The following is a 16258-nucleotide window of genomic DNA, read 5'->3' as shown; positions in this document are numbered from 1 at the left end:
AGACCAAGGAGTCTTAATTAGTATTCAGCTTCATTTCCATCATGCACTATATTGGAATACGTGTTGGCACACACTTTCAATCCCCCTTACTATTTGCCATCTTTTACAAAACATTCGCTCTAAATATTGATTTAGAATATGAAAAAAAATCTATAATGGATTTACATTAGATATGTTTTTGTTTTGATTTTCTCAGACTCCAATATTCCCCATAGATATTGCCCTCGGCACAAGTGAATTTGTTATAGAAAAGTATAGCAAAATACAAAACCATGATGTACTGTGGCAATAACCAATGAATCTGGATTCCTATTAAACACAGGTGTCAGTGAATGCTATCTATAAACATGCACAAAGTATTTTAATGTACACTACACATCATCACTTACTATAATTATAATGACTACACATGGAGTGTTCTGCTTTAATAATTATGCTTGAACTGATAAAAGCTATAAACTTAGAAATTTAAACATGGAAGCTGAACACCCTGTTAATATGTTCAGCTTTATCAAGCTGTACAGTGCATTCAGTCAAATTCATACCAAATGTACATACCGTCATTCTGCATACCACAAGATTGAGACGCTTGCATTTTCAGGAAACTATAAATACATTACATACATTAAGATTAGTTTTTTAGAAGGAAAAAACATGAATACAACAAGCATTAATAATCAAGCCCTGTTCCAATTTGTTTCATACAGTAAGGCAAAATCACTACATTTTGGATTTTAGATTTGGGCACAGATATGTATTTGATTATTTACGGACATTCTAGCTTTCTTGTATTCAGTTAACATTCACCATCTGCAAAGTATTCATCTCTGTCACTCCAATTTCGCTAGAAAACCTCAGCATAATCATGCACAAGTCTACCTACATCAAGTCTGTTAAGTGGTATCTATTCACTGCCATAAAAAAAGAATAAAACACTGAAAAGTATTGGTAATACTACACTAATGTTTAAGTACACTAGGTCTTTACTAATGATTCTAATTCAAATTCCTCTGGAATGTAAAATAAATATATAACCATTTTAGAGACAGATATTCAAAAATTCAGCATAAATAAGAGACAAGAACCTCTGACAGGAGCCAAGAGGTAGATTACAGTGAGCCAAATAGCCTATTCCATCTTTCCATCTGATGGACCAAAAACAGCCAATTACACATTTAATTTATGCTCAATTATTTCAGTGTCATCAACTGGAGACATTTTATGTAGCTTATATAATATGCACCATGATACAATGCTATGACCATGACAAGCCCTGTTATGGTAACCAATGCCAAAATAAAAGGGCTGTAGCAGTCCATAAAGGATTTCGTAGTTTTTTTTTTGTGGTTGTTGCAGCCAAAAATGCTTGATTTTGCTGCGTTTTATTTTTTAAATTTGTGATGCAATTTGCAGAGGTTTTTTTTTTATTGAAAACAAAATTGTTTTGCACAATCTTTCGCAGTGATTTTTGTTGGTAAATGAGACTATATTAGCTGCACTCATGTTCGACGAACGTGAATAATTCATTTGAATTCATTTCAGCAATCGTAAAATCCTGGAGGGACTGTGCTGTAGTATTCCAAACAGTGAGCCTTCCTCCTGCAGTCCTGCACTAAAAAGCTAACTGCTACTGTGATGTACTGATCATAAATCAATTGCTGACACCCAAAGCAATGTCATTGATTTTCATTCCATTTATTTCCAAGATTTGTGCCAGACAGTAAGGGAACTATGGTTCTGCTTTAGTGGTATTTGTGCTCCAGTCGATGGCTTTATGCTCTATTTCAGCGCCATCACTAGGCACGGAAGCAGTGTCAATCTGAAAAGTGCTATGTGGCTCAATGCCACAATTGTCAGTGAGTGGGACGGAGTGTGAAATGAAATGTAAAGTGTGTTTGTGGGAGTGAGAGACAATGGATAGCATTCTAAATGCTTTCGTACCATCTCAGCTCAAGGAAAGCAGCAAAAGAATCCGACACCATGCACCATGATGTAAACAAGCTGCATCACACTTCACCCAGCATGCATCATTCCCACTGCTGTATACTGAGGCCATTTGCATTGTATTTGTACCACTGCATACCTCAATACAGTGCTCTTTACACACTGACATCCAAATCGCATGATTTAATGCATGATACCTAAAAAGGGCAGGATGAAGAGAAGTTTAGAAGCTGAGCAAGTCTTACAGGTCAGGATCTAACTCCGGCTCTGAGTAGTCCAGTGCACAGGCCCAGTGGAGCCATAAATCAGGAAAAAACTGTGGCTATTTCACTCACTATCTCAGTTTCCCCATGTCCACTTGTTCTTGGGATTGATTACGGACCAGTATGGTTCCATCCCAATCTCTCTCTAATGACTCTCCGGCATGATGTCCAGTCCTATGATGTGACGAATCCTTCTTAACAGCGAGCCCACCTGCAGCCACTGCTGCTCCTGGAAGTTGCTGGGCACGCGGAAACTGTCGGAGATCCAACAGATCCTTGTATTGGATCTCTGGCCTAATCATACGCAGACAGGCTTGCCTCGTGGCATTGTCCAGACCCAGCTGCAACTCGTACCCCAAAATCTTCACCAGGCCACTCTGGAAGGGACGGATGGCCCTGTCCCGAATGCGGCTAGCTTCAACCGGCCGGCCTCCATCACGCAGACATACACGGGCCAGAACCTCACGTCTACTCCTCAGTAAGTTCACCTCAGTGTCCATCCTCACTCGTCCAAATCTCTCCACCTCGTACCAGAAAGTGCTGTTAAAGGCTTGGTACAGGTGCCAGTCCAAGGCGTTCCACTCACGCAGCTTCTGACGCTGCTCTTCTGTCAGTGCTAAAGATGCTGGAGCACCGGCATTTCCCACCCAGCCTGACCTACTCTTGGATATCTGCTGTCTGGCATTCAGGTTAAAGGATACAACAGCATCCAGAGGCCAGCAAAGAGCATGTCGGAGCAGCACCATGGACTGGTCAAAGTACTCAGACAAAAGGATAAGTTTAAAGTTGCGTCGTACCGCTGCTTCACCGCGTTTTGCAAGAGCCAAGGAGTAGTTAGCATTGTGATCAAGGCCAAAGTCAAACCACAGCAGATTGCGAGCATAGTGGTTGTTGCGCAGCCGGGGGTCATAGTATTTGTTCGGGTTATCTGCAAAGTCGCCTAGTCCCTTTGAACGCCGGAAGGCAGGGGCAACATTTTTGTAATAGGCATAGGAGGACTCCGCTAATGCCACAGGGTCTCGTAAAATGGAGAAATAGAAAGTATTTGCAGGCATGACTTTCTCCACCTGTGGACAGAGAACAGACATGATATCACTTTTATTATATAATATTAGTATCTAGTGAATATTATGTGTACTGTACATGTATACAATAATAAACCGTTTCACAGCTGTACTCCTGGAGATCCACTGCCCTATAGAGTGTGAGGTTTCCCATACTCTCAACATGTTAGCTAATCTTTAATCCCTTCACTTTCTAGAACTGAACTGGGTAGGATGGATGTAGGGAAAACTGTGCAGGGCAGTGTGTCAGCTGCAGTTATGTAAATCTACACACTTTTAAGTGCTATATATAAATTTCACTCAAGAAAATGTGGCATTGATCAGAGGAACCACTTGTGCTTTGAGCTGGGTCACTAGAACAATCCTAACACACATACATTGCTGCTAGAGTAGTTGCTCCCTCTTGTGGACCATCATCTGCCTGCTACGTGTGAGTAGGTGGATGGGTAGGTGGTTGAGTAAGTGAATGAGTGGATTGCATGCATTCCTAAGAGTTGTGTGGGATTTACTACAATTTTCATAACTGGAACATGAACACAGCATTATGGATGCAAAGCCCTATTCTTACAGAGTATCCTATATTTAACCTCTACATCACTACAACACATCTGACGTACAGTTCTGGCCTGAATATTTCTAGATAAGATAGCTGAAGCCTATACTTGTTTAAATATGGACGTTGTTCTGCGTTTGATGGCAATGTTCTAATGAAAGTGAAACAATATTAGAAGTATGGAAGCTTTGAAATATTTATCTTTCAAAGCGGGTTAACAGCTTTCTATCTATAATAGATGAAACTCTTCTGGCTGTAAATGTTCGGTGATCAGTGCACTAAATTGCTAATGTCACGCGGATCATCTGTAAGTAACTAGGTGACAGTAATGAGTTACAAAGCTATGTGTTACAAGCCAGGTCTAAGAATTGTTTCACTACTAAAAATCATGTCATTCAGAGGACACACTGCTTAATGAAGTATTGTTGCATGACAAAACTCCATTGACATTAAAACATAGTTAACAACATTTATTCCCATACCTCTGGCTTGTAAAAGCGCATGTGGTTCCCCATGATGTCAAACTTGGCTACATGGGGACCCCTGTACCCTTTGACCCTCTGGGCTATGAAGGGGAGAGGATAGCCAAACTGGTAGCCCATTGGGAGGGCGAAAAGCAGGCCCTGCTCCTCACCGAAGCGGTAGAGCATGTTGAGAACGGTGCTGCTGGCTGTCTTGTGGGTCTTCAGGAACATGATGTGTGTTTGGGGCCTGCAAGAGCCAAGAGGAGGCCCCTGACCTGTCTCCGAAAGAGAGAACAGAGACCGAGGCCGCTCCGGCTGCACCCAACTAACAGTATAAGAGACAGACAAAGACAAAGGGATGTGTCTAGTCAGATATTACATAATAAGAGATAATAATAGAGAAACAGCATGGTGGTATTAGAGTAAGTGAAATGAGTCTACTGACATCTTCCATTCTATACATTAGAACAAAATGCCATTTCTTCAGAACCATGGTGAAATAGCACAGCCCACACCCCCACTGGATGCCATCCAATGTGCAATGTACAATGGAAGCTATTGAGACTTTGTTACTGTTACTAGATGTTTCAACCAGTAGGGTCCCATAAAAGGGGGAGACTGCAGACTACAGAATTAAAGTATTTAATTTCCAATTGCTCAGAATAGTTTTCTTGGTGATGGTTAGTACTGTGAGAAGAATGTTGGTGTTTCTCTTAGTAATGTTTATTGCTGATGGTGATAGTGGTATAGGGTGGTTCAGCAGGAAGGATTGCCATAATTGGCAAAAAAAAAGCTGGATTGGTATGCAGTCTTATATGGCACTGCTTAAGTGCAAATGAAGCCTGGGAATGAAGTTCCCTGTAGTCTATCTGACAAAGACTTGGAAATGTCGCCACAAAAGAGAAGAGAGAGACAGAGAAGCCTCTGTTTCCTCACAGGAGAGTGATAGAGAATGAAGGGAAAGGGAATAAATGAAAGTAAGGTAATAAGGGGGAAACAAACTAAAGGAACCCAAGGAGAAAGAAGTAGGTCAAGCTCCATGACTTCCCAAAGTAAATGTGATCAGTTAGAGTGATACTGTAGCTGCAATCAAAGCACTATAAAAAGAAAAAGACACCCCACGAGTAATGCACTAAAAAGCTACAAGATTAATCAATGTTTAGTATACTAACAGCCTAAGCAACAAAATCCACTTACTTAATTTGATTATTTAGTAATGATTTAACTGCAGCCTTACAATTTAAAAAAAAAAAAAAAAGGAAATGGTTCTGGAAAAGGTGAGAATGCCAAGAGAAAAGAAAAAATAAGTACAGTGATAATAACAGACTCCTGAAATGGGGGGGAAACTCTAATTAAATATAGAATACATCTTCTATTAGTCATTTTGTTTATACTTGATTTATACTTATGACACTGTATATCTGTTCACTTCCTGTACTTTACACATTCGCATATATTTACGTATATATAGCTCAGGGGTATTCAGACTTTTTTCCTATAAGCCCCACTTCGGAGTTTTTGAGAATTTTCATCCCCCTCCAAACAAAAAGAAAAAAAACCTTGTCAACATATTGCCTACTATGAACGGGAAAATAAGTCAGAAGGGGATGGTAAACATTGTGAACATTGAGAAACATATCACAGTGCATTTTCAATTTAATCCTTTTACAAATATCTTGTCTAATGTCCCTACTGAAACCACGAATGGAGAGCAAACCAAACAAAGTGTTTGACTGCTTTCTACAGTGTACAGTGTACAATACACTTACAATTATTTATAACCATTAAAATGATTTGTAAAATCAAACGAACACAGCACAACTCTGCTCACTACCTGAAATCCTACATTCTTACTAGCAAGAGATAAAGTGACAGACGATCATTCATTCTTTATGTACATGAGGGACATGGGGCTGCAATTTCAGAAACTGCAAGCAACAAGTAGCGACGTGTCAAGTAACATTTGAATTGAGATTTGGTCTGAGATTTCTTCAATTTCCCACTTGCAAGTTTAGTTCCTACCTGGAATTAAGACACATTTACTGTTTTAAACACAAAAATGTTAGAAAACACTTAGCACAGTGGTATCATCTTAAGTTGTCCTATTTGATTAGAGACATTAGGAAGAAAAATTAAGCTTTTAAGGAAGTAGCAGAGATTGTTGTTGAGCAAGTGTATGCAGCTGCCAACAAAGCAAGGATGAAGCCTGGAATGTAACGTCTTGTTCAAACAACCAATTTACACACTATTTAATTTATATTTAACTAGTTAGCTTTAGAAGCATTTACATTTGGCTACTACTTTTTAAGCATCAGAACAAAAAAAGATTTTGAAACGTTCGAAGCAGGGGTTTTTCTTATTTTTTGGTTGATTTGAAAGTCACCATCTTTGACTGAGTAGTAGGTCAAATATATTATTATAAACCGAGTGGTTAGCATTTCAGCGTTGGACATGCCTGCTATGTTGCTTGCATTCTAGTCTTTCCCGATTTAAAAAATTAACAGATTTCTTTGATCACAAAAGGTAATGACCGAGGAAAAATGCCATTATGTGAAATGTTGAATGGGCACCAGGCCACCTTCTGACCTTTTATTGAAGAGGACCCCCAGGAGTTGGCCTGCAAAGGCGATGACCACAAACACCAGGAGCGCTTTCCACTTGGGTCCCAGCCGATAGCATCCCAGCCAGCGCATTCTCCTAGTGCAAAAAAAAAAAAAAAGGAGAGAAATTAATATTTAGAGTACTCTGCCATGGTAGATGATGTAAGAGCAGAGAAATGAGGTGTCCACCCAGCAGCAGAAAAGCTAGATGGAGACAAACAAAAGTGGATTAATAAGTGAACCAAGAAATGAAAATGTACAGTGGAAATGAAAATTACAAGCACTATCATTAAAACTAATTGAATTCGTATAATTACTTTTTGTAACAAATGTACATTATTTGGTAGCGTGTCTTGTTAATCACAGCTTAAAGGTCTGGCAATGAACTAACTCATTTCCAGGTAACCAGTGAATAAAAAACAACATTAAGAACACAATATTATGATATGTGAAGCATTAAAACAGGAAATATCAAGGGATCATATGTTTGGTTCCAAGTGCTTCACTGCTCTTTGGCAACTCCTCTGGTTCAATACTAAACACATATATTTTGCCTGTAAATCTCTGAGAACTTCATGTATGCTTGTTTATTTTATTACAAAAACAGTGCAGGACATCATATAAATATTAAGTTAAAAAGCACTATCTCAAGCATGTGTTTATGTTTTACCTAAGTGATGTCTGTTATAATCAACAACACCCTTGTTTCAGTAACTGGTTGGTTATGGGATCTTGTTACAATGACGGTAACAATGAAATGCTGATAATTCCATTGGGAACCACAATGGGAAATAAACAGGCTGCACTCAGCCACATGCAAGCATATAACAATGTAACAGATGTGTGTAAGTGTGTTCCTGTGTGTGCATACATACAGATGCAGGAAATGCTTAGAAAACACCAATTCAAGGACGTATATGGCCGACCTTTCAGATCTAGGAATTGATCAAGTTTATGATCCAGAAAGCTAAAACTGATGATGGCTGGCTATTGCTATAAATAAAGTCAGCCGTCACTGAAGATTATAGTACGTGTCTGTGTGAATGGCTGATGGAATAAATGTGATACAGTGAGTAAAGCTTAAGCAGATTCATGTTCGACATTAAGTGATCTGATTGCAACACTGATCTTATGTCAAGCCAACCGATCTCAACACATGAACACTTGGGGTATTGCTTAAAAAGCGTGCTTTCAAGGAATAATGTTTGAGCAGACTCTGAAATGAACAGAGTGCACAATCAAGTATGGAAGGACTAGGAGGAATGATGTGCATGTGGGGTGGAGTGGGTGTGAATGTGGGTGGAGATTGCCCCCCCCCCCCTTTCTTCCAAAATGTCTGTGCAAAACCAGATGAAAAGACAGACCTTTAAACACGTCCAGATTAAATTGGCTAAGGTTCACTGACTACGCTGTGAGTCTTAGGACTTTGTGTTGTTACAGTTGTTAGGCAATTGCACACAATTATTCTACCTATCATTTAAAATAAATAAATAAAATTACTGGTGAAAAAAACAAGGAAATGATTGTGTGGACAACAGGACTCCGTTGCGCTAAAGAATGAAGAAAACAAACGTCTCTTTATCCTGTAATCTGATGCACAAAGCAGCAGCAATGGCTGATAACTGCGTGCTACGTTCAGTCACAATTTTAACTCCAGTGCATGAAGAGACAATGAAGGAAAAGTGTGTGCGATGATCGGGGAGCCTTTGTTTTGACATGCCTGCTATTGCTTGTCTCGTATATCGCCTCCCACAATGTTAGCCACAGCCTCTCTCGGAAACCATCACTCGGAGCCAGGCTTAGCGCTGAAAATAAATCATTGCTGCTCGCGCTTACCTCGCAAAGAGTCTGAACAGCATGATAAAGCCGGGCCGGAGACGGCAGAGACCCGGTGCATGTCGGCTAAGATCGGCAGGAACGCTTCAGATCCACCCAACCACCACCACCACCACCACCACCATACCCTGCGACCGATCCATGGACACAAATCCAGTCCAGCTAAAAGGACAGCGGAAGTAACTGGTCTCTGATGCGTGCTGTATACTGTCTCGCACCCGCGGCCAATTCGTACTGTTCCTGATTCTGGAGAACAGCAAATGTAGATGATGGCGCGCGCTTTGTGTGTTAAAGAGAGAGAGAGAAAGAGAGAGTGTGTGTGTGTGTGTGTGTGTGTGTGTGTATTCAGGTAGAGGAGGGGGAATGAGTGGGTGTGTTTTAGAGCGGCTTCACACAGTTTAATATAAGCCGCTCTCTGACGTCACACCCCAGCGGTGCAGATGCAGTTAAACGCACTAAAAATCCATTTGCGACAGCAATCATCTGCAAGGCTAATGTGTTTCATTTCCATTTATTATACGGATCCAGTTCTTTTGTTAACATGGGTTTCATTACACTAATCTGACTTAGCCCGACACTCTAGAGTAAACATGTAAACAGAAAGGAAAAAAAGCAACATCGGCAACCTACAGTTGTTTTTCACCCTCAGCTAATCTGCAGTGCAAGCCAACTGCGAATGCAGAACAAATCACTACGAGAGCAAAGAGGTGAATCAGTGACAAGATTTTAATGATGGTTTTCTGCGTAGTCATAGTGGCTACTTTGAAAGGACCTATTTGGATGCCAAACTGTAGCGTGGATGTGTTGGAACGCCAACTTTGAAATACCTCTGTCAGTGACTTTCTGTAAAAAAAACAAAAACAAAAAAACAACAACAACAAAAAAGTTAAAATTACGCCAAAATCGGATTCTGATATGCCTTTAAACTGCAGGCTAGCTGCCACGTATCGGGTGTGTATCAGATTCCAATGCCTCAAATTTCAATGCTGTATATCAGAATTGAAAATGCAAAATTGCATGTGGATTTGCTGTGCACAGTGTCAAAAATTTGATTTGGGCCACATTTCAATGCAGCAAGAATGTCATGAGTTGTTTGAACACATGTTATTGGGTATTAATCATTTTAACTTCTAAATCCGGACATCCATCCATTTTCTTTACTGCTTATCCTACTCAGAGTCGTGGGGAGCCTGGAGCCTATCACAGGGAACTTGGGGCACAAGGTGGGGGACACCCTGGATTGGGTGCCAACCCGTCGCATGGCAGAATCGTACACACATTCGCATACTACGGACAATTTGGAAATGCCAATCAGTCTTTGGAATCTGGGAGGAAACCGGAGTACCCAGAGAAAACCCCCTGAAGCACAGGGAGAAGATTTAAGCTCCGCACACACATGGCAGAGGCAGGATTCGAGCCCCCAACCCCGGAGGTGCGAGACAAACCTGCTAACCACTAAGCCACCGTGCCCCCTTAAATCTGAACAATAAAAATATTATAAATCTTCATAAATCTTGCAACATTGTTGGCTAAATTTCATATATATAGATCAAAACAAACAGACTTCTTCTTTGCTCTGCTTGACTGTGAATTATAGCCCATGCTGAGTTCACTTCTTCTAGCCAAAAAGTGAGCTATCAAACCAGGGACTTTTTTGCCCAAATTTTTTTTGGGGGGGTGGGGGGGGGTGTTTATATGATCTTTGCTGTGTGATACTGCTCTGTTCTATGCTTGCTCAACCACTATGCAAAATACATAATTCATTGCTGATTAGTTAAATGGACTGTAGCAAGCAGAGGTATTTACTTCACAATATTATGAATTATGCAAGTCTAGTGTTGAGACTGTGTGCAACTAAAATAAACGTGGAAAGAGAAATAAGAAAGAGTAGAAAGCCAGACTGTGGGTCCTACAAATGGGAAGAGAGCATTGTGCACTTGAGGAACTAATAACCAACACTAACTCACAGACAAAAATAAAACCTTGGTTCGGTAGAACAATTGTTGGCCTTTTTACATGTCAAGATGGTCATGTGTTACTGTGATTTTGGGAAAGAATGCTCATATTCTACTGTAAATTACTTTTAAGTAAATCATATATGCACTCTTGACCAAGTCATTTTCAATCTGTGCAATAAAAAGCGTGCCTTTTGCTGTGCCATATGCCATTTTAAATAAACATAACTTGAGCATATGGACCCATAAAATTGGAAGTCCAGTGTATGCATTTTCCAGCAGCAGATGAGAGAGATCAAAGAGGTTTCATGAATACTGCAGGCCATAACAGTATGAGTCTACATTCCTTGGTTGAATTTCAAAAAGACAGACATCATGTTTGAATTTCACATTTTGCAGATAGTAAGAAAAGTTCACGACAACATACGGTAATGTAGCTCTCAACAGGATATAGAGTGTATAACTGTATATGGCTGTCACTTATTCTGTGGAATTTGCTTGTGCTTGTGCTTTTTAGACATAATTTGAATATAAAACCTGATCAATCACATGTTTGACCATGTTTAGACAACAGAGTTATTGAGTTTGTGCATGGCTCAGACACTTCAAGAGTCTTAATTTGTCCAACTCTAATCGAAACCTTCTTAAACTGTTCATAGCAATCAACCATCATTAGCTTCTTAACCACACAACTTGGCTTGATTATCTGTGTAATATACCACTGATTTCCTCTGTCAATTGACAAAAGAGTCCAATCCATGGAGGTTCAAATGGATTGTAGCCCTTTAAATGTCAGATAGTTTTCTGCCCCCTTTATTATTTTATAATATTAAACTAGTGCTTGTGCCCTGAGATGGACTAGCATCCTATCCATGGTGAATTCTTCTGCCCTGTACCCAGTATTACTGGGACAGGCTCTAGTTCCACTGCAACCCTGACCAGAATAAAGCAGTTACTGAATATCAGTGATATACTGTATATCATGTAGATGTCTTATGATATTTCTTTTGTCATATCACCAACCTAAATATTAACTACAGAATGGAGTCATGTTTACATGGTATATATTTAAAGGATATTGGAAAGTACAATAGAAGGTAGGAAAGTAATATAGATTACACATTTTCATATAGATCCCTATGTTCACTATATGGACTGTATGTAGACAGCTGACACTCATATGTGCTTTTTGAACATCCCATTCCAGATTTAGTGCACACAGATTTAACGCCCTCCACTCTTCTAGGTAGAATTTTCATTAGATTATGAAACATGGCTGTGGTGATTTGCCCTTTCAGCCACAAGAGCATTAGTGAGGTCAGACAATGATGTCAGGCGAGGAGGCCTGGGGTGTAGTTGGCATTCCAGTTCATCCCAAAGGTGTTCAGTGGGTTTGAATTCAGGGCTTAGTGCAGGCCACTTGAGTTGTTCCACACCAGCCTTAGCTAACTATGTCTTTATGGACCTCGCTTTGTGCACAGGAGCATTGTCATGCTGGAACAGGTTTGGCCCCTTAGTTCCAATTAAGGGAAATCTTAATGCTACAGCATACAAAGACATCCTATACAATTGTGTGCTTCCACCTTTCCAACAGTTTGGAGAAGGCCCACATATGGGTGTGATGGTCAGGTGTCCACATGTTTTTGTTCATATACTGTAGGTCCAAATAACTTCATAGTATGTCAGAGAAATCATATAAAATATTATATATAAAACAAAGTCTGTTATTATTATTATTATTATTATAAACATCAGAAAGAACTGCCAAATAAGCAATATGAGAGTCAGCCAGGTCTCACAGTTTTTTATATACTATGTAGTATATATAATATAGTATAGCTACAGTGCTGTGAAAAAGTATTTGAGTATCCTGATTTCTTTGGTTTTTGTGTATATCTCGTAATAAATTGTTTCAGAAAATGAGACAAAATTTAAGATAAAACAAACACTACCTGAGTAAACACAAAATATAGTTTTAAATGATAATGTTATTTACTGAAGCAAAAATGTTATCCAATACCAACTAGGCCTGAGTGAAAATGCATTTGCCCCCGTAGTTACTAATTCCTCAAATCTATGAAACTGCATTCATAATGGGATTCAGCTGGACTAGACACAACCAGGCCTGATTACTGCAAACCCTGTTCAATCAAATCAACATGCAAATAGAGCTTCAACAGCATGAAGTTGGTTAAAAGGTCTTATCCAGTAAAACATTATGCCAAAATTGAAAGAAATTCCAGAAATGAGGAGGAGGAAGGTGATTGAAATACATTAGACTGGTAAGGGTTACAAAGCTATTTCAAAGGATCTGGGACTCCAAAGAACCAAAGCGAGAGCCCTTATCTCCAAATGTAAAAACTCAGCAAAGTAGTGAAGCTTCCCAGAAGTGGCCAATCTTCCAAAATTCCTCCATGAGCATAGCAACTACTCATCCAGCAAGTCAGAAAATAGCCAAGGACAACATCAAAGGACCTACAGGCCTCTCTTGCATCAATAAAGGTCACTGTTCATGACTCCACTATCAGAAAGACAATGGGCAGAAACAGCATCCATGGAAAAGTGGTGAGGTGAAAACCACTGCTAACCCAGAAGAACATTAAGGTTCCTCTGAATTTTGCCAAAACACACCTTGATGATCCTCAAACCTTTAGGAAGAATGTTTTATGGCCTGATAAGTCGAAAGTGGAACTGTTTGGAAGACGGGTCCTGTTACATCTGGCATGAACCAAACAGAGAATTCCAAAAAAAGATCATCATACCTACAGTCAAGCATGGTGGTGGAAGTGTGATGGTGTGGGGATGCTTTGCTGCTTCAGGGCCTGGGCAACGCAATAATTGAGGGATACATGAATTCTGCTCTCTACCAGAAAATCCTAAAGGAGAATGTCCGGTCTTCAGTCCGTATGTTGAAACTCAAACATAACTGGATTATGCAGCAAGACAATGATCCAAAGCATAGGAGTAAGTCCTAGTCCTAGAAGTAAGTGAAAGACTGATCTCCAGTTATCAGAAGCATTTGGTTGCAGTTACTGCTGCTAAATCTGGCACAACCAGATTTTAAATTTCAGTGGGTGGTTAGTTTTTCACATTGGTGATATGTGTCGGATAACTTTTTTTGCTTCAATAAAATAAATAAATAAATAACAACTGTATGGTGTGTTTAATCAGGTAGCCTTTGTTTTATGTTGTATTTCGTTCGAAGATCTACAAATATTTATTATGAAATATACACAAACACAGAAGAAATCAAATACTTTTTTTTACAGCACTGTATATAATATACTAGGGACTAGAGTTTGTTGTGACTGTCCTATCTATTGGTTTTAAACATTATTGCAAAGGTATCTACTGGGTTTAGGCTTAATGTTCTCGGGTTATTGTTGAGTCACTTTCAGCAGGTATGAAAACCACAGACGAGAAAGCTTGGATGGGCAGAACACCCATGTAGCCTTCTGGCCCAGTTTCTCCACATTAATATTTTATCAAGCAGGGCCATGTTCACATAGACGTGTATTATTTAGCAGGATTGTGGAGATGATGTGCAAAAGGCAGATGGAGAATCCAGCATATGGACAGCAAATGCCATAAGCAGTGGTATGAAAACCTTAGATGTTTAAAATAGGCTTGTTGCCATAAGATGACATTTGCTTAGAAGAAAGGATTTATAAAGATATGGATTTGTTTAGGATTTCTGTCAAGAGTGATTCAAACCACTGGCTCAGAGGAATTTTTTAATCATTTCTGGAATGTGCTTGGTTCTTATTTACATCATACTCCCACTGCCTGATCATATATAACCACATTTCCCATAAGGCACACAACCTAGTGTAATCTTTTTTCATGAATACCATTCAAAGGACAGATGGGCGAGAACACTGATCTGTGTGCATTGTTTTAATCTTTGTATGCAAACGGGAAGAGGTTTTCAAATAAATTTCTGTATTTTTAATTTAGTTTTTATTGAGTAAAATGCACTGTACTTTTTTTTAACTTTAGAGTCTAGGCAGTTTCAACTGCTTTTTTGTTGACTGTGCAAATAATTTGGTATACAGCTCACGTAGGCTACAGTTTGCTATAAGCCTGAATTATGGACTGCACATGGAAACTAGTTAGTGAATGTCAAATGGGATAAACACAAACAAGATTAGCCTCACTAATCGAGTGGCCAGAATAATCTGATTAATTTCAAGGTACGTAATAGTACCAGTGAATGTCCATTTAATGACTGTTAAAAATAATAATAATATATTTATTTTATTTTTTTATTTCTGGATCAATGCTGAACAAGTAAGCACATGCAAAGACATCTGAATAAATGCTTATTTAAACCTAAAAAACTTTTTTTTAACTCGCCTCAATTTCAAACAGATATGTGATATTTTATATTTGTTTCAGGACAGACTTTTGTAGCTTCAAGTCAGGTGACTAAAAAAAATCAAACACCCCCCCCCCCCCCCCACCAAAACAAACACAATACAACAAACTGTATAAAAACTGTTTGTATTTTACCAAGAGAAATCCCAAATTAAATGTGGCTTATAACTCAGAAAATATGCATGCACGTAATGGTTATATTGTTACTGTAAAAATATAACTGTTGTGATTTCCCATTTCTCGTGTGAATCCTCTTGGTTAACTGAAAAAGCAGAATACCACAGTGGCCAAACAAGTGCTGCGTGTCAAACTTTCAGAAGGGGTTGTTTCTATTGGAAAGCTCAATAGGAACTATATAAAACTTTTGGGCCACTTGTGTACTCACCGTGTTGGTCAGAACTGAAGCTGTAGTTGAGTGAAGAACTTTGTGAAATTTCGCCTAGCGGTCTGAGAACTCGGTCATTCCTGCTGTAGTTGTTTCCTCAGTCCGCCTTAGGAGCCAAACCCGTGTGTGAGAGGACTGAGTACACTCTGAAATTATCCTCTTGTGGTATACGAGGGGGGAAAAATGCAGTCCAGCTGATGGAGTGAGCACTTTCTTTCTTTCTTTTTGAAGAAGAAGAAGAAGAGGAAACACACTTTATTGTTGTTCTCGTCCCTTCTTAGTGTGTTTATCAGGTACATGCAACCTAAGCCACTCTCTGGCAGTCCCCCATCCCCCACTGCATCTCCCTCTGTCTCTCAGTGTGTGTGTGTGTGTGTGTGTGTGTGTGTGTGTGTGTGTGTGTGTGTGTGTGTGTGTGTGTGTGTGTGTGTGTGTGTGTGTGTGTGTGTGTGTGTGTGTGTGTGTGTGTGTGTGTGTGTGTGTGTGTGTGTGTAATTTCTCCACTTAGGTCAAGCCCAATCTAAAATAAACCCACATTAGGTAGTGCTTCTGCAAGGCCATTTTATGCGTACTAGTATGAAAAATGAGTTCTGTAATTGTTCTAACCATGATTAAATTGTTCTAGATTTCTAAAAGGGTTTTACTTGGAACATTTTCTGAAAGAGAGCCTGTCGTTTGGGGTTCTATACATAGCCTCAAATCCAATTACAGCACCTTTTCTGTGCAGTGGAACCTGTGACATGGAAGTTTAGAAAAGAATGGGTTAAACCTGGAGAATTATTCATGTAGAAAGCAGATTCTGTTGTGGAAACTAGGG

At 39.4% G+C, this 16258-nt stretch overlaps 1 protein-coding gene across 2 annotated transcripts; it reads right to left on the bottom strand.

Annotated features, from left to right (window-relative positions):
- Positions 1-1813: 1813 nt before the first annotated feature.
- On the bottom strand, positions 1814-15938 carry gal3st4 (galactose-3-O-sulfotransferase 4). Of its 2 annotated transcripts, none has more exons than XM_053629052.1 (4): positions 15442-15938; positions 6875-6985; positions 4307-4613; positions 1814-3274 (listed from the first exon to the last, which is right to left on the bottom strand). In XM_053629052.1, the coding sequence occupies exons 2-4, from the start codon at positions 6979-6981 to the stop codon at positions 2279-2281; spliced, it is 1410 nt and encodes a 469-aa protein (XP_053485027.1). In that variant the 5' UTR covers positions 6982-6985; positions 15442-15938; the 3' UTR covers positions 1814-2278. The 2 variants fall into 2 exon arrangements, with proteins under 2 accessions (XP_053485027.1, XP_053485026.1); XM_053629051.1 differs by lacking the exon at positions 15442-15938 and adding an exon at positions 8725-10406.
- Between the last annotated feature and the right edge of the window lie 320 nt (positions 15939-16258).

The sequence above is a fragment of the Ictalurus furcatus genome, chromosome 7 (assembly GCF_023375685.1).
Source record: "Ictalurus furcatus strain D&B chromosome 7, Billie_1.0, whole genome shotgun sequence".
NCBI classification, from domain to species: domain Eukaryota; kingdom Metazoa; phylum Chordata; class Actinopteri; order Siluriformes; family Ictaluridae; genus Ictalurus; species Ictalurus furcatus.
Note: the sequence above shows the minus strand (reverse complement) of the source record. Positions and strands in the feature narration are given on the sequence as shown.